The 24,319-nt window shown below is 44.0% G+C and overlaps 1 protein-coding gene across 11 annotated transcripts in view; it reads left to right on the plus strand.

Annotated features, from left to right (window-relative positions):
- Itpr1 (inositol 1,4,5-trisphosphate receptor type 1) overlaps positions 1-24,319 on the plus strand; it is a 341,711-nt gene that overhangs the window by 290,832 nt on the left and 26,560 nt on the right. For all 11 annotated transcript variants that reach the window (XM_005364968.3, XM_026788263.1, XM_013352965.2 and 8 more), the window contains 7 exons: positions 5,472-5,647; positions 10,697-10,861; positions 15,753-15,948; positions 17,480-17,572; positions 18,678-18,817; positions 19,279-19,444; positions 23,333-23,493. In XM_005364968.3, coding sequence (XP_005365025.1) covers positions 5,472-5,647; positions 10,697-10,861; positions 15,753-15,948; positions 17,480-17,572; positions 18,678-18,817; positions 19,279-19,444; positions 23,333-23,493 — 1,097 coding nt within the window. The remainder of the gene's footprint in view (positions 1-5,471; positions 5,648-10,696; positions 10,862-15,752; positions 15,949-17,479; positions 17,573-18,677; positions 18,818-19,278; positions 19,445-23,332; positions 23,494-24,319) is intronic.

The raw sequence follows: 24,319 nt of genomic DNA on the forward strand, positions 1-24,319 counted from the left end.
CGCTAGCCAGTACTCCTTGAATGTTTAGACTGGAGAGCGGCTGCAGCCATTCATGGATTTCCCCCGCCCACCATCTCCTTCCAGTCATCTGCATGAGCCTTCTACATGTTCTGATGAGAAAAGGCAAACAGTTTAAGACAACTTTTTCTATTGGGGGGAATCCTCAACTCGATAACTGGTATTTGAGAGGCACTGGGGTTCTGGTGGCAGACATGAAATGTTCCTCCTCTCTTAGATATCCATGTCCTCTTCTTACCACAATAAGGATGCAATCCAAAGCCTCATGTATGCTAGGCAAGTGCTCCAGCATGGAACCATGTGCCCAGTCCCATGCATCTTTGTCTCCAGGGAGGCCCAGTTTCTAGCTAAATTTTTCATCAGAGCTTTTTAGCACACCACTTGGCCTGTAGGTAAAACAACCTGTCAGCAGCATCCTGTATGAAACTTAATGGGATAGAGAAGCTCCCAATCAGACCCAGAAAAAACACTGAGAATATTTAAACTGAATATTACAGTTGTAGATCTAAGGAGCATATGTGTAATAAAAGTATATTTAAGCACCAGCTTTAAAGGGATAACATGTTGTATAATGCTACATACCCTTTCCAGGACTTAACTTTTTTGTTTGGATTTACATTGAAGGTATCATTTAAATAGTCACTTATTCCCTAAAGCACAATCTAAACACAGGTCGGGGGAAGCATTTTTTTTTCTATAAATGCCAAATCAGGAAACATGAGTGTTTATGTCTGAAAAGATTTGATTGGAACACAGGGCTACAGTTTTCATCTGGGAAAGTATCTCCATTAATCCATGGGGGTGAGAGCAATAAAGCACAAACCTCCTGTGGTGATTACCCAGGTCTACTTCCAACTCAGAGAAATGGCTGTGTTCATCCCAGCAGATTGTTCGGCCATTTCTTTGCATGTACTTTTATGTGCCCTCCATCTTTCTAAAGATATTTCAAACAGACTTTTATAATTCACCCAACTATTTTCATCACTGGTCATTTGTACCAGCATCCAGGGCAGTGTCTGGGAAAAGTAAGTTGACACCCCCCACCCTTCAGTATTATCCTTCATACTGTGAAATTCTAGACATGGGTTTGCTGGCCACTGGTCATATGACCACGTTCAAGCCTCTTTGGTTACTCCTTGATATTGCCTGTATTCCTGGATGCTGACAAATAGTCAGGATGCTGAGGCTTTGGTGTAACTTCAGAAATGCCTAGAAGGTTCCAACAAAATAGTTGTAGAAGCCTAAACCCTTACCAGTCAAACTTGAGGCCCCTTGAATGAGGTGATGGTTGAGATCTTCCCAACCCTATGGTGGCATACTCTATGTATGGTACTCACCTCCATTAGCCTGAAGGATACAAGGTTTCCTTGTCTGATTACGGATCATTGGTCAACTTCATGCCAGCAGATTAAATGGAAAGCATGTCAGAGCTCTTAGGAATGAAAGGAGGCTGATTCAACCTACAAATCCCCGTTAACAATAGGGAGACTGAAGTTACCTTGGAAGCAGGATTTGTAACATGTGTTATGGGAATTTTCTGTGCTCAACAACGGTTTTCAGGAAAATGGTTGCATTAATGCTGCTCAGAAAATAGATGTGGCTTGCTAATCTGAAAGTGCTGATGTAAAAACAGTATATGTTTGGCTCTATAAAGGCAGCTCAGTAGTAGGATCTTTGCCAAGCATGACCAAGGCCAGGATTTGATCTCCAGCACTTCCAAAATAAATTTTCTGTGTATGTTTGCATCACAATTTCTCGTACCCTAAAAACAGGATTGCTAAATCTTAGATGTACATAACAACCTTTTTGTGTGCAGTGCTGTAGTTCCATGGCTTATGAGACCGTAGCAAGCAAAGGTAGTTGTGGCCTTAAAAGCTCCTTTGCAAAGGCATCTCCCCAGTCTGCTGAGCTACTCACTGGAAGCACAGCACTTAGGCAGAGTCAGGTATTGCTCAGTCTGTCAGTATGCCACAGTGCCTCAAGTAAAGACAGTGTGGCTCCTTAAACTTTTTTATGATTGAAATGCTTTAACTTACTTATGAGTGGAAGGAACAGCATGACAAACTGCCATGTACATCAACCCAGCTTGAACAATTAGCATTTTGCTAAACTTGTTTCCTCTAGCCCCCTACTGTATTTTTGAAACATTTTAGAAAAGTTTAGACATTTTGTTGTTTTGACCATAAATATTTCAGTATTCCTCTAACTTATAAGCATATTTTAAAATATATATAACCACCATGATATTATCATATGTAACAAAACTAACAGTCAATCCTGTAATAGTCCAGATTCACTTTTCTCCAGCTCCAGCTGTCTCCAAGATTTCTTTCTAGACCCAATCCCTTGGAGTCTAGCACTTGTTTTCAGTACCATGTTAGTAGGAAGGAAAGAGCAAGTTCTTACATTGACCTCTTTAGTACTGATATGTACTGGCCACATTTATGGTTAAAAGATTAAGAATCTGTTGAAAACCTAGCTTGGTTGAATAGGTTTTTAATCCCAGCACATGGAAGGTAAAGTCAGGCAGATCTCTGTGAGTTCAAACTCAAAAAGTTCTAAGCCAGCCAGAGCAACATAGTGTGACCTTGTCTTTAGCACCACCACCCCAAAGAGAAAGAAGAGAATCTTTTTAAAATGGTTATTAAACATTTGTGAGAATGAAATGACAAGCCAGAGAATGGGAGAAAACATTTCTAAAGAATGCATCTGAATAGATCAGTACTTGTATGCAGAATATGAACACATAAAATACTGTAATAAAAAGAATACCCCAGTAAAAGAATGGGCAAGGTATTTGCTCAAATGAATAACAAAAAAAGATCTAAGAATGACCAGTAGGTACATGAGAAGATAGCCAGCAATCATGATTTGTCAGTAAAGCACAAATGAGAACAACCGTCATATATTGCTAGAATGACTAAATTACAAAAGACTGTCAGTGTCAAAGGCCAATGAAAGGCAAAAAGGTGCAGTCTCTGTGGAAAGCAATATGGCAGTATCTCACAAAGTTGTGCATTATATATAAGAGCCAACAATCTACTTCTCTGTGTTTATCCAAAAGAAAGGACAGCATCAATCAACCCCACTCCAAGGTTTGCACTTGAATGTTCCAGTAGCATCAATCCGAATCTCCACACTGGGATGACCACACATATCCCTTCATTTATTGAGTAAATAAATAAATTGTGGTACATCCATAGTAACTCAGCAATAAAAATAATGAAATAGGAGTAACCAGCCTGATTCTGAAACACTTATTAGTCCCACACAAAAGACTAACTACTAATAGAGTTCTTTCTCCATTTTCATGAGAAATTCAAAACTATAGTAACAAACCCTCTTATGGTAACCTGGAGGTAGGATAAGGCAACACATAAACTGCAGAGAACTCCTGGGAATCTTCAGGGTGGTCATGTTTGCCAGGACGAGCGCAGTCTGTATCTTGATTGCGGTGACAACATCAGGTGATGGTCATATGACTACAAACTCCTAAAATTCTTGATCTATGCTTACCGTGAATTCTTTTTTTTCTTTCCTTCTTTTTTTTTTTTTGTTTTGTTTTGTTATGTTTTTTCAAGACAGGGTTTTTCTCTGTGTAACAATCCTAGCTCTCCTGGAACTAGCTCTTGTAGACAAGACTGGCCTCGAACTCACAGAGATCCATCTGTCTCCTGAGTACTGGGATTAAAGGGCACGCCACCACCCACCAGCGAGCTCTTTTTTTTTTAAAGTAGCAAAAGAATATTAACATTAGAGGCATGTAACTTCTAGCCATGTTTGCTATGTTACTTAGGAGAAAATACATAAATACTGGATTACCTTTAAAGTAGAGATACTGTACCAACCCCATAGGTTGACAGAGGGGGCTGAATAAATGATAATGAATGAGAACAGGAGAAAGACAATGATGCCTACAGTTGTTAAATGTGCACAGAAAGGTACATATGCCCCCAGGATCCACATTTTGAGTTTTCACAAACCTTATGTGTCTTTGTGCCCTTTTCTTTTATTTTCTTCTTTCTTTTCTTTTCTGTATATGTGGTATGTGTCTTGATCATTCTCCACTTTGTGTATTAAGGCAAGGTCTCTCACTTGAGCCTCGCTAGTCTAGCTAGCAAACTCATTGTGAGGATTCCCTGTCCCCATCTCCCACTCACTGGGTTCACAAGAGAGCCACCAAATCCATCCAACATTAACACGGATGCTGGAGATCTGAACTGCCACCTTGTGCCCATTTTTAACCAGTTTTTCCTTCTCAGGGATACCGAAAGTGAGAAAAGGCAAGGTTCTGACTCTAGGAGGACAATTATTGAGGAGAAAATGCCTCTGGGTGGGTGTGACGTAGCTGGGGAAAGAGCAGCCACCTGCATAGTTACCTCCTCTTGGACTGTGCTATACTCCTGGCCATTCTAAAGAAGAAAAGCTCCTTTATATAAGTGTCCTGAATCATGTAGCACTGCTTGTTTACATCCGAGGGAGACTCAAAATGTGACAGCATTTGCAATAGGGGTGTTTTATTTTTTTTAATGAGTGTTTTACAGAATTGTATTTTTAGCCACGTTGGCTCATGTTATGTAACCAAGACATCTCGTGGGACACTCTAAATAGAACCTGAAATAGCAAGAGATGACAAAAACTGGTAGAAGCTTGTTGACTGCAGGGTTAATCTAACTGGAGATGATGCTCAAGAGCCAGAAGTTGCCTTCCTCCTTCCCTTGAGGACATCAAGTTCAGCCATGGAACCTGCGGTTTTCCTTTGCATATTTTTAATATAAAGCAAGCTTAGGCTTCCAGTCCCTCCATCCCCAGAAATGAATTGTGACCTGCGGATCAGTTTTATTTGTTGAAGAAGTATCTGGTACTTTTCTCAAAAAATTTAGAGTCTAAGTAGTGGCTTAGCAGTTAAGCATAACAGATGCTCTTTCAGAGGACCCAGGTTCAATTCCCAGAACCCACACGGCAGTTTACAACTGCCTATAATCCATCTCCAAGCAATTTGACACCCTCAAATAGGCATACATGCAAGCAAAATGCCAGTGCATGTAAAAATAAATAAATCTTTTAAAATGAAGGAAGGACAGAAAGAAAAGAAGAAATGAGCAGCATTTGAGCCAGGAGTTGTAGCTCGTGGGTAGGGAGCTGCCCTAGCATACCAGGCCTGTAGGAAAGGCCAGGAAGCATGAGGAGGAGAACACTCTGCCTGTTCTTTATGAGTAGGAAAGATTCCCCCAAAGTGGTAATGTGTCAGCTAAACCTGAGACACACAGAAGGACCAGGGAGTTTTCCAGGCAGAAGAAACATAAATGATGACTTGGAAGTCTAAACACATTGGAACTGAGAATTTCAAGTAAAAATCAGAACAACGTAGTTTAGAGAGGTGACTGACTCTCTAGACCTGCCTAGATGCCATGAAAGTATGAAGCCCAAAGACCTCTGTTTTGTCTTTCCAGGAACATTAGAGCCTCACTGGTCGGGCCTTCTGTGGACAGCCATGCTCATTTCTCTGGCAATCGTCATTGCTCTGCCCAAGCCCCACGGCATCCGGGCCTTAATTGCTTCCACAATCCTACGATTGATATTTTCAGTTGGGTTACAACCTACACTGTTTCTGCTGGGAGCTTTCAATGTAAGTATGAACCACTTTATAGTACAGTTTTTATCTGCAAATTGGTGGGAATATCTTCCATTTGGTCCCTGGCATCTTGGCTTATGTTTTCAATCCAGAAAAATAAAATAAAATGCTGTTAGATTGACATCTTTCTTTGACCTATTCAGGGTAAATTGAGTCTCCAAAGACATCATTTGGGCCTCAGCAGGTCCTTTCCTTGGGAGTAGCCCTTTCAAAAACTAGATAGTAATGGTAGCAACAGAGTAACTTTAAGTTAGTTTGACCAGTCAGGCCAAAGGTTTTCTTAGACCATAAGTTTTTAGCCAGTAAGTCAAATGATCAAATATTAACAAAGTCTTACATAGAAAAGAGGGGAGAGGTCATAGGGACTATTCAAAAAACAGGCAGAGGAAGTGGAGAAAGAAGAAAATTAGGCATCACTAATGTCAGTGAACACAGGGAAATGCAGTCATTGTAGTGGAAGGGATGCCAAGGGTCCTTAGGAAAGGGTGATGGCTGATAGAAGGCTGTAGGTGGCACAGGACTCTTAGCAGAGGAAAAGAGAAAATTCAGACATGAAAGGTGTCATGGGAATCTAAAAGTTCCTTCCTTTGGCTTTGGTTCCTGTTCTAAGCATATAAGAAAGCTGTACAAGAAATGGAAGTGTCAGAAAAATAAGGGTAATGCACAGCCATGTCTAGGTCTTAGATGGCAAAAGCAGCAAGGATAAGCTCAGAAAAGGAGTCAGGGTTGAAACTGTGAGTTTCCTTGATTTGGTTTTGATTCTGAGACAGCTGTGTAGCCCAGATTAGTCTTGAATTCACTATGTTGCCCAGGCTGGTCTTAAATTCTCTATGTAGCCCATACTGACCTCAAACTCATGATCTTCCTGCCTCAGCCTTTCAGAGTGACAAGATTATGGGTGTCTGCTACCACACCCTATGACGTTGTACCTTAAAGACTAGGAAAGGTGAGACCATGAAGTGCAAAACCCAGAAAAGCATTTTGCTCATTTTAGGTCCCATAGAGCAAAGTGGAACAGCAGGCAAGAGACTTGCGTTTTACATGGGGACTGATCCTGGGACACTAAACTCTAGGAGAAATCCATTGGGCCTCACCTTCCAGGTTCACATCTATTTCCAAAACATCAATCCATGGTGGTATATTAGGTGTTAAGTTTAAAAAAGGTTCCATGGTGGAATCCATATAGGAAGTATGTTGTAATATGAGCGGCGGGCTGCTTCCCGCCACCTGGCTAGCTTTACCCGAAATAATTACCCGGACACTATATTCTTTTAATCACTGCTTGGCCCTTTAGCTCTAGCCCTTACTGGCTAATTCTGATATCCCGATCAACCCATCTCTAATAATCTGTGAGCACCGGTCTTACCGGGAAGATTCTAGCCTACATCCATCCTGGGTCGGAGCTTCATCGCGTGTACCTCAGAGAGCAGAGCTATCCCCGCATCCGCCCAGGAGCCGGGAGCATGGTGTCTCTGCTCCAGGGAGCAGAGCTGTCAGTCTGAGCTCACTTCCTCTTCCTCCCAGCGTTCTGTTCTGTTTACTCCTCCCACCTATGTTTTAACCTATCAGGGCAAGCAGCTTCTTTATTTAATTAACCAATGACCTTCCTCCATCAGAAGTACTGGGTTCAATAAAATGAAAAGTGTTGTAAGATTTATCGGAGACCTACAGAAGTGATCATGATTCTCTGAGGAAGAGAACCTGCAAAGTCTTGTTTCCCAAATGCTTTAACCTGTAGTTTCGTAGATATGTCTGTTGGGAATAACTTTATGTGAATAAATGCTGGGAGACTCTGCTCAACCTTGGTAGGAAGTGCTTACAGTGTTTTGAGCCAAGATGATTTGTACAAAGGCATTCTTGAAAATTCATTCATCCGTGTTATGTGGACTAGGGTGGGAGGTGCTGTAGGCAGGGAGGGAGGCCTTTTGGGGCTCTGGCGGTGCTTTTGATCAGGTGCGGTAAGGCTGAGTCATAGTGTAGACATAAGAAACAAGGTACAGATATCACAGAGGTGAAGGAAAGAACTCCACAGGGTGGGCGAAAGGACAGAGCCATATCCTTGTCAAACCATGGCAAGATCTTTTGTTTCAAGCAAATGAAGAATTGCTGTCTTGATTGGGTGGGCAGTAAAAGGGAGAAATTTATTGTATGTGTTATAAAGCATTTTGTTGGGCTTATGGTTTCAGAAAGTTGGAGTCTATTGATGGCAAAGGTTTGGTAGCAGGAAGAGCTGAGAGTTCATAAATTGTTCCCCACCCATAAGGCCAAGAAAGCAAAGTGGGAATGGCTCAAATCCTACCCTGTGACACACTTCCTAATTCTTCCCAAACGGTCTACCAGCTGGGGGTGAAGTATTCAAATATGTGAGCCAATGTGGGCTATTCTTGTTAAAACCACCCGGGTCTTGGGGTGAGTGTGTTCATGTGTGTGCCCATGCTTGTGTACATATGCACTTGTGCCAGTGCATATGGAGGCCAAGAGTCAACTTCAGTGTCATTCACCTTCTTATTTGAGACAAGGTCTCACTGACTTAAGGCTTGCTGATTTGGCTAGGCTGGCTAGCCCCCAAGGACCTGCCTGTCTCTGCCTCTCCAGCATGGAGATGACAAGCACACATGACCACACAAGGATTTTTTTTTTTTTACATGGGTTCTGGGGATCAAGCTCAGGCTCTCATCGGCACTTTAACAACCAGGCCATCCCCCTCACTTAAAAAAAGACTAATTTAACTACAAATTTCCAGTCAGGGATGACTAGGCAAAGCCTCTGGCCACCGTCTAAAATGAAATGATGCAGCAAAGTTTTTGAGGTGAAAATGTAGTCACATTGTTCACTTACCATGCTTGAAGTGACAAAACATGCCATTAACGTTAGCTCTGACATTTTTAAATCAGCACAGTGACAACGAGAGACAGTTCTGGAGAGGGTGGCATAGGTGTCACGTGCAGTGAAAAGTTTAAGAGGGCATGCAGGCTGATCAGATGATGGATGGATGGATGGATGGATGGATGGATGGATGGATGGATGGATGGATGGATGGATGGATGGATGGACGGGTGGACGGATGGATGGGTGGACGGATGGACTGATGGATGATAGAAAGACTCTTAGTGCCTCAGAGATTGTCTCCTGTGTACTGTCTAGTTCTGTTTGCTCTGCCCTTCAGTCATTCCACAGACAGCTCATCTTTAACACAAACCACTTGCAAGGAACACTCAAGTTAGACAATTAATTATTATCTGTAATGCACTAGAGGTTTATTGTTTTAATTTTGTTTTTAGCAGGAGACACCACCTATGGGAGAAGGAAGGGTAACTAAAAATAAGAAGGCTGGAGGTGGGGAGGAGACTAGGGTGGTATCAAAAAGGTGGAGCACCAGATTAAGATTGGGACAAAGTGCTGAGTCTTGTGCTGGAGGAAGCTCGGGTGGATGCATTCAGGGCACAAGCAAAGATGTGGTGTATAAAGGCAGACTCCATTGGCGATAGAGTGGGAAGCTAGACCTAAAGCTGGCCAAGCAGAATCAGTATGGAGTAAAGCACTGGGCTGAGTCCATGAACAGGAGTCACGTCCTGGAGAAGCAGTGAACGCTGAAGAGAGGAGTGAGTGAGATGAAGTGGATTGTCAGCCTGTTCGGATTTTTAAAACTTGGGTATATTTGGCGGTTCTGTGACATCAACTGGTTTATGATTGTCCCTCATCTCTCCAAACTCCTCTTCTAAGACTCTACCCAGAGTCAGCCGTGCTTTGCTACCCTGTGAAGGACTCTTACACACAGGCTTAGATCTCAGGGGAAACCTGGCCTGTTGTCTGTTGAGCCTGCTTGAGAAAGCCAGAGGTTCTCCGTCTGTGCTCGAGTCCTCACTTATCTGATTGTCGGGAGCTCACTTACCCTGGCCAACAGATTAGCTGGCAGAACGCCTGTACACCTGATGCCAAGGGAGCTAGAGTAGCCGAAGATGGTTTTCCCGCGTGCATTCAAAGAGCTTTCTCTTCAGCCATTTCTGTTACCATGTTACTAGAGATGGACTTCCAGACATAGGGTTTATATCTATGCAGATATAAAAGTATTAGCCAGTAGATAAGTCCAGTCCCCTTCAATAGTAGGTATCAGGAAACCCATTCTAGCTGAAGCAGAGGGGGAAATACATTGGTTCATCTTGTCATAGAAATCAAGAGCCTGACTTCAGGTATAGCTGAATTCAGGGCCCAGTTCCTATGTTCCTTTGTTTGGCTGTATGTCCTCTGTGCTGCTGTGTTTTCATGACTATGGTATGGTAAGAAGAGGCCAGCAGTCCTAAGCTCATATCCCTTCAAGGTCAAGGTAAGTAGAAAACACAAAATTGTCTTTTGATATAATCCCAGGGACATTTTCATTGGCTTCATTTGGTCAAGTGACTATCCTTGAGTAGTCATTATACCCATAAGAATAAAACACTGTGATTGGCCAGGCTGAAGCTGCTTCCAGAACCCAAGAACTGGTTCTTGGAAAGCGTGAATTCCCATGGGAAGATGAGAAGTCATTCTCAGAAAGAAGTACAAGAGAAAGAGCTCATCCTGGCGAGCCTTATTTTTGTTTCTCAAGAAAGTGTTCATCTTAGTTGTGAACATATAAGCAAAGAGAGATGAGACTTGTCCACTTGTCATTAAGTTCTACCTCTGTTATGTCTGAAACGGAGCCAGCTTAGACAACAGGCATCGATCATGCCGATCACAGAGTTTGTGGATAGAGGCGACGTCTCTGTTTGACTGACTCATACAAGAATGTTAGAAATTGTTCATTTCGAAAATTGTAATTTCAGTATGTGTTAATTTTGTTTTTGCCGTACACAAGCACTGCTTGATTAGTGGCGCACATGAACTTATTTGACTCCTGTGTAATTCGTAATATGCCTGAAAAGCAAAGAAATGGACCGACGTAGAGCCACAGGACAGGCGTGAGCGTGCCTGGTGGGCTCTCGGTGCTGAGGCCCTCTCCAGTTCTCATGCACAGTTGAGTATGGTCTGCACCATGTGACTGTCCCCTCCACCATCTGTTCTCAGGTCTGCAATAAAATCATCTTTCTGATGAGCTTTGTGGGCAACTGTGGCACATTCACCAGAGGCTACCGAGCCATGATTCTGGATGTCGAGTTCCTCTATCATTTGCTGTATCTGCTGATCTGTGCCATGGGCCTCTTCGTACATGAATTCTTCTATAGCTTGCTGGTGAGTAGCAGGTGTTCACGTATCTCACACATGGAGAACCGTGTCAGCTCTTATCACAGACCCCATCTTCTAACAGCACCTAGTGTGCGTGGTCCTGTCATGTCAAGCCCCAATTGTATCTGGTCTTGGGAGGATCTGAGAGAAAAATAGGAAACAAGGCAGCTCCCGGGAACCTGACAGTCCATCATCCCATCGTGTCCTGTGTGTGGCACATCTGTAGTTTCCACTCAGGGAAGAGGTGTCCGTGTGCTTTAGATGCTTTCTATGTATGTGTCTATTTCTCTGACTCAGGTAGCACTATCAGCTACTTTTCCCTGGGATCTGTTTCTCAATGCAAACCAAAGCACTCTTCTCAAAGTAAACCTAACTCAATGCAAAAACCAAAGCAGGAGTAACATGCAAAGCCTCAAGACCCATGAGAATGAGCTTGCTAGAAAAAAGTGATTTTGTTCCCATGGGGCCAGGTGGTTATGGCCTTGACAGTCTGTGAGTTGCTTGTGTTCCCTTTCTGGGGAGCAGATTAAGTTACAAACAAAATAGTGATTTCCTGTCCAGTAGTCAGAGGAAACATAGATCTATAGAGTTGGAGATAAGAAATTTCATTGTACCTACACAACATGGCAAGAGCATAAACTTGACCTAGTATAAAAACACAAGAAATAAAAATATAAAGATCAAAAATGTCCAAGGCCTCAGTATTGGCTTAAGAAATGAAGGAAGGGAGGGAGGGAAAGGGAAGTGATTTAGAAAGGTGGGGAAATTCCTTTAAGGAAGTGCTATTTGTATGGTTTCTGAGCTGCTTGCTTTTGTCTGTGCCTCAGTTTCCTCACTTACACGTGAGAAGGATATGCTTTCCTCGCGGGGATACTGTTCGGATCTTATGCAGCTGTTCATGTCAGCACCCTAGACAAGCATGGCCTCACAGTGGCTCACTATTCTTTGTCATCCTCTATTCCTGCTCTCCTACAAAATCTCATGAAGAATTCTCCAGGATTAGCTCATTCCATTAGTGGCAGATGTTGGCAGGCTAAACAGAATGGATTATTTTCTCTAGTTTCAGAATCTGTCTGGCTATGCTTTGAGGTTTTAGGCCATGAGGTTGCAGGATATACTTGTGAGTGCCATTATGTGGCCTATTTGGGCCATTCTACATTAGAAATCTTTAGAGCCCTGTCTCTATTCCGGAACCTTTCTGTATCATGCAAGAACATCCATGGCCAGAGTTCCAGCCCGTGAGCCAAGGAGAACCCACCAGTCCAGCAAACTCCTGCCTGCCCTGGGTAGAGGGACAGAGGTCACTGAGGCCTCTTTTTTGTTCCTGCTCATGGGTCTCTCCCAAGAGACAGACTCCCTTTTGACCCGTGCCATCTCTCCCTGCTGGAGTGTACTTTCCCGGCTAGTCTCCTTCCTGTTGATCTTGCTTCCTTTTATCTTCCTTTTCATCCCTTTCTTTTGAGTCATTTGTGGCGCCAACCAGGGCCCTTCCTAAATGCAAGGGATAGAGTGGGATGATCCTTACCTCAAGCCTCACCATCCACAAGACCGTAGCTGCTACCTCGTTGCGAGTCCATGCTTCTCCCACATTCTCACCCTACTTTTGAGGTAGATGATGTCTTCAGTTCACAGCTGAGGATCTCAGTTCACAGCTGGGGATCGTGAGGCATGGTAAGGTTAGGTAACTCCTGCCCTAAATCACATAAGAAGTTGATCCCCCAAGTGCAAGCCTCATTTCTCTTGAAAACATAGACAAGCCTGTGCCTCTGTGAAACAGGCATTTCACACTGCAGTTCACATCTGTGTTTCTCCAGAGCTCTCAGATTTCTAGCAGAGAAGCCCAGGGAGGTCCGTCTAGATTGTGGTGAATGCTTCCCCTGTGTGTTTCTAGGTTTGCCTGTGAGCTCCTTTTCTCGTTCAAAGAAATAACTGAATGTGTCTGATGAGAGCCCAGAACACAGTGCAGAAGCTGTTCAAATTATCTCATGAAGAAAGCAAACTCCCAATGTTTAAAACAAACCTGGGTTTTCCATAAAACAAAAAGACCTCCAGCAGAGAACTCTAGTGGCCTCTAGGTAGTCAGAGCTTCCTCACCTCAGGCAGCCCAGAAAGGGAGGAGGAAGGGACAATGATTCCTTGGCCTAATTAAGGTGCCACGGCCCCCAAAGACTGTCTGGACCTGGCCTCACGCCTGCATCCTAGGTTGTATTCTTAAGAAAATATTAACCCCCGAGATGGAAACGTACAAAGTTCATAAGGTGACAGAATGAGGACTCCAGATGGTCACTAAACACGGAGACATGCTCATCCCTAAGTGCCAAACCAAGACAAGCTCATTAAAATATCCATGGTTCTCTGAGTTTAACCTGTCACTTGGGGAAAGGTAAAAAATCATAATAATTCCTGGTCTGGTGGCTATGGGGACACAATGGTTAGAAATTTTTATCTACTGAATGTAACTTGATGCAGCATGCTGGAACGGCAATAGGCAGTACTTTTCTATTCTAACAGGAACTCTAAGTTTCTGTTTCTGGAAATTAGAAAACCATAAGTAGGCGGGTATATATACAGGCATATCCAGAGATATTCATCATCACAAAAGCAATTCTGATAACACAATTGAAAACATCTTGATTATTCAAAAAACGATATTGGCTATGTTGTGTGTAATTTTTCCATATGCTACTAGGAGATCATTGTGACATAAAATGTTTATGAATGTTGTCTGAGAGTGCCTATATGTCATTATTATAATATTTTTAATAATATCCGTACATTACATTTTTAAGAATTGTTTTTTATTGAGTTATATATTTTTCTCCACTCCCCTCCCTTCCTCTCCCCTCCCCTTGGGACCCTCTCCCAAGGTCCCCATGTTCCCAATTTACTCAGGAGATTTTGTCTTTTTCCACTTCCCATGTAGTTTAGATCTATGTATGTTTCTCTTAAGGTCCGCTTTGTTATCTGGGTTCTCTGTGATTAGGAGTTGTAGGCTGGTTTTTCATTGCTTTATTAAACATTACATTTTTTTAAAAAGGAATAACATGAACGGATATCTATAGATGATGGAATTATTAGGGTTTTTTCTTTGTACTCTGTCTTTTCCAAATTTCCTACTTTGAACATGGGTCAATTTTTGTTTGTTTCTTTCTTTAATTAAAGGGTTTATTTAATTAAACTACCCCCTTCTTCTATGTTTATTTTTCCTCATTTTACCATCTCAATTTTATAAATAGTATGTGTTTATTGTTTAAAATTCAAAATTATTTAAAAAATAAAACCACAAGAGCATTTTCTCTGTTTTGACCTGTTTCATGTCTGTGGTTCCTGCCCAAAGAAGACAAGTACCCTTTGTTCACTGTGTGACATTCTCTTAGACTGAGTTGCTAGACAATATTTAACCAGCATTAACAGCAACTGTCTTTTTTTTTTTTTTTTTTTTTGTGGATTGAATGCTACCTCCTTGCTTCCTTTTAAGGATCCTCCTTTGCCCAGTACCCTCTAGGAAGCAAGTTTCAGGATACAGACTGGAGTTAGGTAGGAGGGAAGTTAATTGGCCAGAAAATGGCCTGAGATATAAAATTCTAAGCTGGAAGATATTGAGCGATCAGCCATTTCCATCCACTCATTTTACAGATGAGGAGACGGCGGTCCTGAGAGGCTCAGTCAGCATCTTGCTGTAAATCAAAAGCACAGTCAAGAGCCCAGGTGCTTTCCCCATGACTAACTTCACTGTGCACAGTTACCCAAAGCCACAGTGAAGACCGAGCCTTTCAGGGCTGTCTAGACATGAGGACAGAGGGCACATTGATTAACAGAAACCAAAAAGCTAGCCTTCAACCAGGCCTGACATGTGCCTATAATCCTCGATGGTCAAGAAGCTGACGCAGGGGGATAAAAAGTTTGCTGCCAGCATGGGCAAAATAGGAAGACTCTATCTTTAAAAAAAAATATTAATAATTAAAAGTTTCTAAGTCCAAGAGTTACCCCATAGCTCTCTTCTAGTTGCCCCCCAACCAAACGGTTGTGGGTACCTCAAGGCGATTGACCAGTTGTCCTCTAACGCCTACATGGATGCTCAAGGTTTGCCTTCCTCATGAAGAGAGTGTGTCCCTTAGTTAGGGGTCAGGCCTAACCTATAAACCTAGTGTGATATTCACAGGGTCTCTCCTATACTAAGAGAGGAAATGGAGGGCTTAGGTTTTCTAGTATGTCTCCACTATGGACATCCTTACAACTGTACTGTGTGACTCTGCTCCAGTCTCTTCCTCGGGAAGTTGTTGATTACCTCTTACAGTACTGGCACAGCATATAAGAATGCCTACGTGCTAAGCACTGTATAGATGATGCTTGCTTACTCTTAATATTAGCTCTCCATCCTCCAGTCTACAAATGAGTAAACTGAGGCTAGGGACTGGGGACAGAACAAATCCCAAGACCTAGTGGGATCAGTAGCTGAGCTAAGATGTGAGCCTCAGCAGCCCAGAGACCTTACAATTTGCCTGTAACATGCCTACCTTCACCATTAGATACTGCCCTTCCTGAAAGCAGGTATCAGAGTAGCTGGGCCTTTGGAGAAGCTTAGAAAATAGATTCTAAATGGATGGATGCCAAGACCCTGCTTACTTTCCTCCCCCTTGTTTTCTGAAGCTCCTGTTTCTATTTCTGGAACCTCTAACCTGTTTTGTGTGCTGTTTGAAGTTGGTACTGATTACCACCGCCCCTTCTATGTTTATTTTTCCTCATTTTTACCATCTCAGTTCTCACTGGGAAGATAGGCAACATGTTATGTGTTAAAATTATAGAATGATTCTGAATTTTCAAGAGAGTAAATGATGCTGATATAAACCTAAACACAGGCTTCTTAAAAATTGTTCTATCCTCTTGTTATTTGAAGCTGTTTGATTTAGTGTACAGAGAAGAGACTTTGCTCAATGTCATTAAAAGTGTCACCCGCAATGGACGGTCCATCATCTTGACAGCGGTCCTGGCTCTCATCCTGGTGTATCTGTTCTCAATAGTGGGCTATCTGTTCTTCAAGGATGACTTTATCTTGGAAGTAGACAGGCTGCCCAATGAAACGGCTGTTCCAGGTGGGTTTGGGATCCTCTTGTCTTTTTAAATGTCAGCAGGATTTTAACTGGACTAGAATAAATACATTACATTCACAGACAGAGATCTCCCTAACACCAGAGTATGAAGTATGAATATAGGTCATCCTCATGTTATTCAAAAGGTGATGCCAAGTACTGTGTTGTAAGGGTCAGTGACTGACGCATGCATGTGTGCCGGTACATATTCTGATCTTAACTCTCAGGCGGCTGAAATCGGTGCAAATTAGAGGCCAGCCAAGGCTGCACAGTAGCAAGGTTCTGTCTCAAACACACACACACACACACACACACACACACACACACACACAAATTTAACTAATGCCATATTTTCAGCCAGCACAACTTTTTCAGAACTCATTTTGACTATAATTAGTGAAAGCATCCCCTTGACTTAGCACACCTACTCCTGGTAATTTATATTTATGGGGATAACCTGCTAAGTGTGTGACAAAGCAGACTTCTAGGAATGCAGTGTGAAGTTGGGAGCATTCCACTGGACTGTGGCCATATCTGTGAGGTGGGGTACCCCATGCATAGCATGCATCCTTATAAACCTTTACGGGCAAACACTTATAACACAAGAAAACACAGAATAACGATAAAAAGATCATACTTTTAATTGAAACATTCATACATTGTTTTGTATATGGAGTTTTGTGAGACAGAGGATAGTATAGCTCAGGCTGGCCTTGGATTCACTGTGTACCCAAAGATGACCCTGTGTTCCTTATCTCCCTGCCTCTACCCAAGTACTATAATTACACACATGCACACCGCACTTGAATATCTGTATGTTTAATGTGGACAGACCCACACATTGCTAGCAGTGGCTATCCCTAAGGCTTTACAAAAAAATGTGAGTTTTACAATGAGCTCCTTGTATATATAACAAAACTAGAAGTGACTTCCTATTTGCAAATGATAAACAGTGATAATGTTTAAATGATGCCTGAGTGTTATTTCTCAGAATAGCCGCCAATGCTTAGTGAGTCGCACCTGAATAAAGACAGACAGGCTATCTGAGTTCAGAACTCCAGCTATAATGCACTATCCCTGGCGGCCTTCTCCCCAAGTAGTGTATCTTGATGCGGAACCTCAGCCTTCGGTTGACACCAAGTGGCACTTAACGTCACCTACCTTCCGGTTCTGACCCTGGGGTGCCATTCATGCCCGTGGTGCTTCCCCTGCAGGCATGATCCGGATCTTGCCGGAATCCATACACCCTGTAGTATTTCTCTTAGCGTTTCAGCTGTTTGTCTCTGCAGTTGGAGAGGTGCTATTTAAGTGCGATACTCTTAGTAAGCCTACAGAACTTGACATTTCTGGCTTTTTTCCCATCCAGCTCACCAAATAAAAGTGTAAATTGCATCTGTGGCTTTGAATTTATACGCAGTATTGGAGGGTGTTATTTATGTAAAGGATTGTTTAATCAGCCGTGAACCGGGGACTTCAAACATTTTAACCATATGCTGCCAGATTGTTCATCACAAAACTCCCTTCTCTTTCCCAGAAACTGGCGAGAGTTTGGCAAAGGATTTCCTGTACTCTGATGTGTGCAGAGTGGAGACGGGGGAAAACTGTACCGCCCCTGCCCCCAAAGAAGGTAGGAGCACGTGGCCACCAGCCGCAGGTGACTGAGGTGAGGCCTGGGTGTCGGAGCAGATTAAAGCAGAAACACTGCTCCGGAGTGAGGCCAGCGGCAAGGGGGAGAAGTTGGAAGCGCGAGGGAGATGAACAGAAGAGGAAGCCATGTGTGCAGACACAAGCTGCTGATTTGAGTGCGAGTGCCAACTGTGGACGGGGCCCATGTGGGAAACGGCAATGGAGCCGGAGGGAGACGGGTAAAGGGGTGATCATGGAACCAAATGCTGCCTCAGTAACGGTGCCATTTAGAAGACAGGCAGCCATCAACAAAAACCGAGGATTCTTAGGCAAAGGAGGGGAGGGGGTGTTCTAAAGGCTTTGTGGTAAAACTCTTTTAAAGAGATAATGATCGTGTGCAAGGGCAGCAGCAAGAGAAGGTTCCAGAAAGACTCTTCATACATAGACCTTGTGCTAAGCCAAGATGTTAAAGATGTTAAAAAATGCCCAGAAGCTACAGCAGTGGGGTGATGCTGACGATCACCTCAGTGGGCAAGCACGTGCCTAGCATGTGTGAGGCCCTGCCTGGATTCAGTCTCCAGGAGTTCAGAACAAATAAATAAAAGTGAGAGAATAAGAAACAGATGGTGTTTCAGCAGTGCAGCGAAGAGGTAGCAAGGCAGGCTGCCAAGTGGGATAGACAGCCTCTAATGTAAAGCTACAGAGGCCATGGCCCCTCTGTAAGGTCCAGCCATGCTTCCATCCTTTGAGCATGCCCAGTTGGAACCTGATAGATCCCTCTCCTGAGAAACAAGATGCCCTCTTCCTAGTCTGGGCCAAAGACTATATATTCTGTTTGCAGATAGGACGACAGTGTAGCATCTTCAAACAGTAGGTGTCATGTGAAGCCCTGTAGAGGAAGGACAGTCCTGACATGGCTTGAGAAGCAAACAGGGTTTAATGGTGGGGACAGCACTGTTGGAGTTCTGACAGCAAACACCTGACTCTTCATCCCGTGGCTTTATTTCTTGGGCCTGAGAGATGGCATTTGGGAAACGTCACTGAGGAATCACAGTATCTCTTACCCCCTCCTGTCTTAACTGTGTTATGACTCGCCCCGTTCACAGAGCTGCTCCCGGCGGAAGAAACAGAACAGGATAAGGAGCACACGTGTGAGACGCTGCTCATGTGCATCGTCACCGTTCTGAGTCACGGGCTGCGCAGTGGGGGTGGAGTAGGAGATGTGCTCAGGAAGCCATCCAAAGAGGTAAACGGATCCCAAGGGAAAGAAGGGACACAAGGGTGCATGGGGGTGGCCAGTGGGGGTGCACTGTGGTGGAGCTGATTGTAAACTCTCGGTGTGGAGGATGAGCTGGGAGTGTGACAAGCCATTGTGCAAGAGCTAGTCAGTGCCCCTCCCCACGCATGCCCACTAAAGCATGTTCAGGCTCCATGACAACTTTGTGTTTCTCTCCTCGCTTGACAGAAGTCTGCTTTAATAGTAGACCTGGCCACCCCAACACACTTTCAGAAACTTTCTGGTTGTGTTTCTTCAGCAGCTGGAGAATTCACAGTATGAATCCAGGGGATTAAAAAGAGACATAGTTGGGAGATTTTAAAGTTTGATGCCCAATGTAACTCCTGCCCAAGGGGATACCTATCCAGCTGGAGCTGGGCTCTGACCTCTTCAGGGTAACGGGCACTAAGGGCACCATCTCACATCTACAGGAGCCTCTGTTTGCTGCGAGGGTGATCTATGACCTGCTCTTCTTCTTCATGGTCATCATCATCGTCCTGAACCTGATCTTTGGGGTCATCATTGACACCTTCGCTGACCTGAGGAGTGAGAAGCAAAAGAAGGAGGAGATCTTAAAGACCACATGCTTCATCTGTGGTAAGTATCTGCCCAGTCAGGCAAGCAGGCCGCCGGCCAGCGTGGTTGCGCACATGGACACACGGCGCTGGGGTGGGCACAGAACAGACTCTAGACTGGGATGTTCACGCTGTTCTCTCCCATCTCCTGCCCTCCCTTGGCAAACAGCAGAGGTCTCTGAGGCCTCTCCTGCTGGGGAGTATCTGGGAGCCTAATAAACTCTGTGCAGTAGTTGTCAGTTTGCCTCAAGGAATTAAGTTCTGAAGAGTAGAAACGTGGCCACACATTTAAGACAAATGTAACTTTCTGTGTCCGGGCATCCTGAGAATCCCCTGGTCTAGTTGTAAGCCAACTAGAAAGGAGAGCCATCATCCAGCTGCAGCCTGAGAGTCTTCTCTACTGGCAGGTTCAAGCTTCTGTGGAAAAATAACATCATTAGAGCTGGGCACGTTGGCACCCACCTGTGATCACAACACTCGGGAAGCCAAGGCAGGCTGATGGCTGTGAGTCCAATGTTAGCTTGACTTCATGGCAACTTCCAGGTCAACCTGGGCCACCTAGCAAAATCCTGTCTCAAAGCAGAGAGTGCGAGGAAGGGCGGAGAGATGGCTCAGAGGTTAAGAGTATTCGCTGCTCTTGTGTGTAACCCGAATTTAGCTCCCAGCATCCATACCATCCACAAGGTGGTGGCTTGTGTCAGCTTCTAACTTCAGCTGCAGGAGGATCCAGCACCTCTGGTCTCCATGGGTACCTGAACTCATGCGCACATACATATAAGCAACACTAATAGACTCAGTAGGTTGTGTTTATATATTAATCATATATGTATATCGTGTGTGTGAGACAGAGATAAAGAGCCATGAGTTTGAGAGATGGTATAATTTTGTTTAAATTCTGGCACTCAGGAGGCAGAGGCAGGCAGATCTCTGTGAGTTTGAGGCTAGTCTGGTCTTCATAGCCAATTCCAGGACAGCCAAGGAGATATAGTGAGACCCTATGTCAAAAAAAAAAAAATCAATTCAATAATTTTGGGGAAGGGGTGGGTTTTGTAATGGGTGTGTGTGTGTGTGTGTGTGTGTGTGTGTGTGTGTGTGTGTGTGTGTAAAACAACCCTAACTGTCCTGGAACTAGCTCTTGTAAACCAGGCTGGCCTAGAACTCACAGAGATCTGCCTATTTCTGCCTTCCAAGTGCTGGGATTAAAGGCGTGTGCTGCCACCACCCAGACTATTTTATCTTTTAAAGGAAGGAAAGAAAAAGGTCTCTCACAGTCAGGTGAAAGTTAAAGGCCTGGACTTGATGTGTCATGCCTGGCTCACGTGCAGCCTTAGCTGCTGACAGGCCATGCGCCTGTGTTCAGTCATTCACCCTCGCTGAACATTGTCCCCATCTGTAAAGTGGGTGGCTTCCCATGCACTTCTCTGTCACTGTGAGAATTAGGAGGGAAAACTTGGATAGGCTCCTGGCATAGCCCCCCTCACAGTGCAGGTTAAGTAGGGAGCTGCTGCATGAAAAAAGTGCTCACAGCCGGAATTCCAGCAGTCTGGGGGGGGAGGCTGAGCCAGGAATATCATGGGTTCAAGGCCATCCTAGGAGATACAGAGAGCCTGAAGCCAGTCTGAGCTATATGAAACCCTTTCTCAAAAAACAAAATAAAAATAGTTTCCTGGGGTACCAAAAATGTCACGAAAAGTTACCATAACTGTAGGAAAATGTATGCAGATGCAAGCTAATCATGTGGGAATCTGGAAGATAAGGAATCATTTCAGCGTTATTCATAATATAGTTGCTAAATTTATGAGTCCCTTCCCGGTATATATAATAAAAATGAACATTTTTCTTTTGAACATTTAAATACTTTTTAACCTCTTTAAGACCTATCTCTTGAGCTTTTTATTGATATAATTTTAGTTATAGAAGTCATAAACCTAATACAGTTTCTCCTAGTCTTGAGTCTCCAAATTTTAACACTAGTTCTCCTCTGCTTTATTCAGTCACACGTGACACACACAGAGAGACACACACAAACCCCCACGTTCACTCACGTACAATTGCACACTCGCTCACACAATTCTTCCAAGCCATCTCAGTGTCAATGGCTGGCACAATGCCCTTTTGTGCCCAAATATTTCGGTATATATTTACCGAGGACAAGGACATTCTCTTCCATGGCTGCAGTATAGTTACTGAAATTGAGAAATCAAAAGAGAGACAAATCTGCCTATCGAATTTTAAGACTTCACCCTTCATTCTGGTAGCACCCTTCGAAAGCCCCAGACCATGGGTGGCATTCCACCTTCAGACCCCTCTTAACTCCAAGGACAGACATTTCTGAGGGCTGTAGGATGCCCCTTGATTTGAGTTTCTCAGAAGCTCCCTGTGGTAGAGCTGAGCTTCTGCATTTTTATGTGAATATCAAAGACATGCTTTTCCGTCCCTCTCAGCTTGCCATACCAGGGACACATGGAGCCAGTTCCTATTAAAGCTGCTGATACTCAGTTTGATCGCTTGGCTGAGGACCTAACTGGCATGTTTCCTCCATCAGAAAGTCACTGTATGGCAGGAAGCTTGGAAACTGGAACTAACCTTGGTATTTCTCACATTAGACTTTCAGCCCCAGCTTTAGTATCCAGTGATGATTCCTGCTTCATGTATTTATTTTCTGTTATGATTTATTAGTTCATTAATTTTAAGATAGCATCTTACTATGTAGCCTAGGTTGGCCTTGAACATGTGATTTTCCTGCCTCACCCTCCCAACTCTGGTGATTACAGGTATGTGCCATTGTACCTGACTCTGTTTTGATGCTCAGTTTACCTTGGATTTGGCCAATGAGAACCCTTTCAGGCTGGCTTCTGTGTTTCGACATGTCATATTTTTTGTACTTATTTTTCTGGCATCTTAAGAATTTCTGGTCTCAGACCTATGCTCTCCCTAATCTAGCAATATAATCATCCATTTCTCCATATGCCCCAGTTGTTCATAGTGAAATAGGCATTTAGTAGCCAGTGTCTAAGTCCTCATTCCTATTTGTGTCCACTGCTCCTGGCCTAAGCTATAGAACTATGGACTGGTATATGTGTATACCTTGGTGTGTGTATAGAGACACATGGAAACAGATCTACACACACCTGCATCTTTTTCTCTAGTTTCATATATATAACAATGAAATGACTACCTCTAATCCTAATCCAGCATTACAGTGTCTGTAGCATCCTCCTTACTCTTTATATTTGTGCTCCTTTTCTTAACATGAGCAATCCAAATCCCACTAATGGCCTGAAATATATTTCTTTATTTCCCAACTCTCATTTCATAATGACTAACCCAGACCTCTACAAACTACAGTTCTCAACTAGCAACAGAAATTGGTTTAAAGTTCCCTTTACCCTGTCTGCATTTTGGCATTTACCTGGGAGAGGGAGTTGGAATTCACTGATCTCCTGTGTCTGAGCCTGTCCCCATGTTCTCACCCTGGAACTTAGAAGGCAGGTTTCCCATCACCCATGAAGTGACCAAGACACCTGCAAGTCTAGTAGCCAGCAGCAAATGGCCGAAGTGGGGTTCAGACCCAGACAGGGTCCTCACATGCTCCTGCCTGTGTATAAATCCAGCACTTGCTAGTGTGAAGCAGGAAAACCAGGAGTTCAGAGTTATCCTCTGGCCACATAGGGCTTTTGAGGCCAACCTAGGGTATGTGAGACCCCTTCTCAAAACAAAACAGAAAGATAAAATAAACCAAACCCCAATGAATCGGACTCAGCCTGAGCCCTCCTGCCATGATGAAAGTGTGTTTCAAAGCCAATAGACTTCAACTCCGCATGCAGATCAATCAAGACAAGCGGCTCTATTGACTTTCCTGTATCACGAGTGCTCAGTAGGAATCTGGGATGTTCTGTTTCTTGTTTAGGCTTAGAAAGAGACAAGTTTGACAATAAGACTGTCACCTTTGAGGAGCACATCAAGGAGGAGCACAACATGTGGCACTATCTGTGTTTCATCGTGCTGGTGAAAGTGAAGGACTCCACGGAGTACACCGGACCAGAGAGTTATGTGGCCGAGATGATCAGGGTGAGTGAAAAGATGCCCCCGAGGTGCCCTGAAAGCAGGGCAGCCATGGCAACCACTGCTCTATCTTCTTAGCTCAATATGTGGTTTTGGTACCTGGAGAGGAGCCACTACCAAAAACCTATTGATGGAGATGCCAGTGCTGTGTTCACCCATGATCTCTGGGGCTCATCCGGACCCACGGTCCTCCTGTTCCCAAGGAGGGGCTACTGAGACTTGAATTGACTTGGGCTGTCTAACAGCTGGGTCTGGAGTCTTAACTTACCGCCTGCTCCACCTCCCAGCATAAGATCTGTCAGAATCCTCTCCTTGATTATTAGAGGCGCCTTACACACCTAATGATCCGGGAGGTGTAGTTTTAAGCATGACTTGCTTGTTTGGGCTCAGCCTAGCCTTCGGTGAGGTGCTCTGCTAAGTGTCTGGAAGGGATCGTATGAAGGAAAGAATCTGAGCCCCAGATGAATCTTGCTGCTGGTGGGAAGCGTGTATTGCTGTGTCCCGGCGAGGCAGAAAAGTGGCTGCTGCAGGTTTTCCGATCACTCTTCTCCAGCAGGGCTCTGAGGCGTCACCAGACATGTGCCATGAGAGTCCCAGCCAGCTGCTCTTTATGACACATGCTCTCCAAATTCGTTAGGGTGTGCAGGGGTGTGTGACCAAGCGAGGAGGCATGAACTGGGAAAGCAGGTGACCCTTTGTGATGAGCCTGGCCTCACCCTGGAAAAGGCCGTTGGCTCTTGAAAAGGCTTCAGGATTGGTTACTGTCCTCCCAGTTGCCAAAGACTGGAGGGCTCTGCCTGACAATGAGTTTCCCCGACTCTGCTCTGCTGTC

This window comes from Microtus ochrogaster, unplaced genomic scaffold, assembly GCF_000317375.1.
Source record: "Microtus ochrogaster isolate Prairie Vole_2 unplaced genomic scaffold, MicOch1.0 UNK1, whole genome shotgun sequence".
Lineage (NCBI taxonomy): Eukaryota > Metazoa > Chordata > Mammalia > Rodentia > Cricetidae > Microtus > Microtus ochrogaster.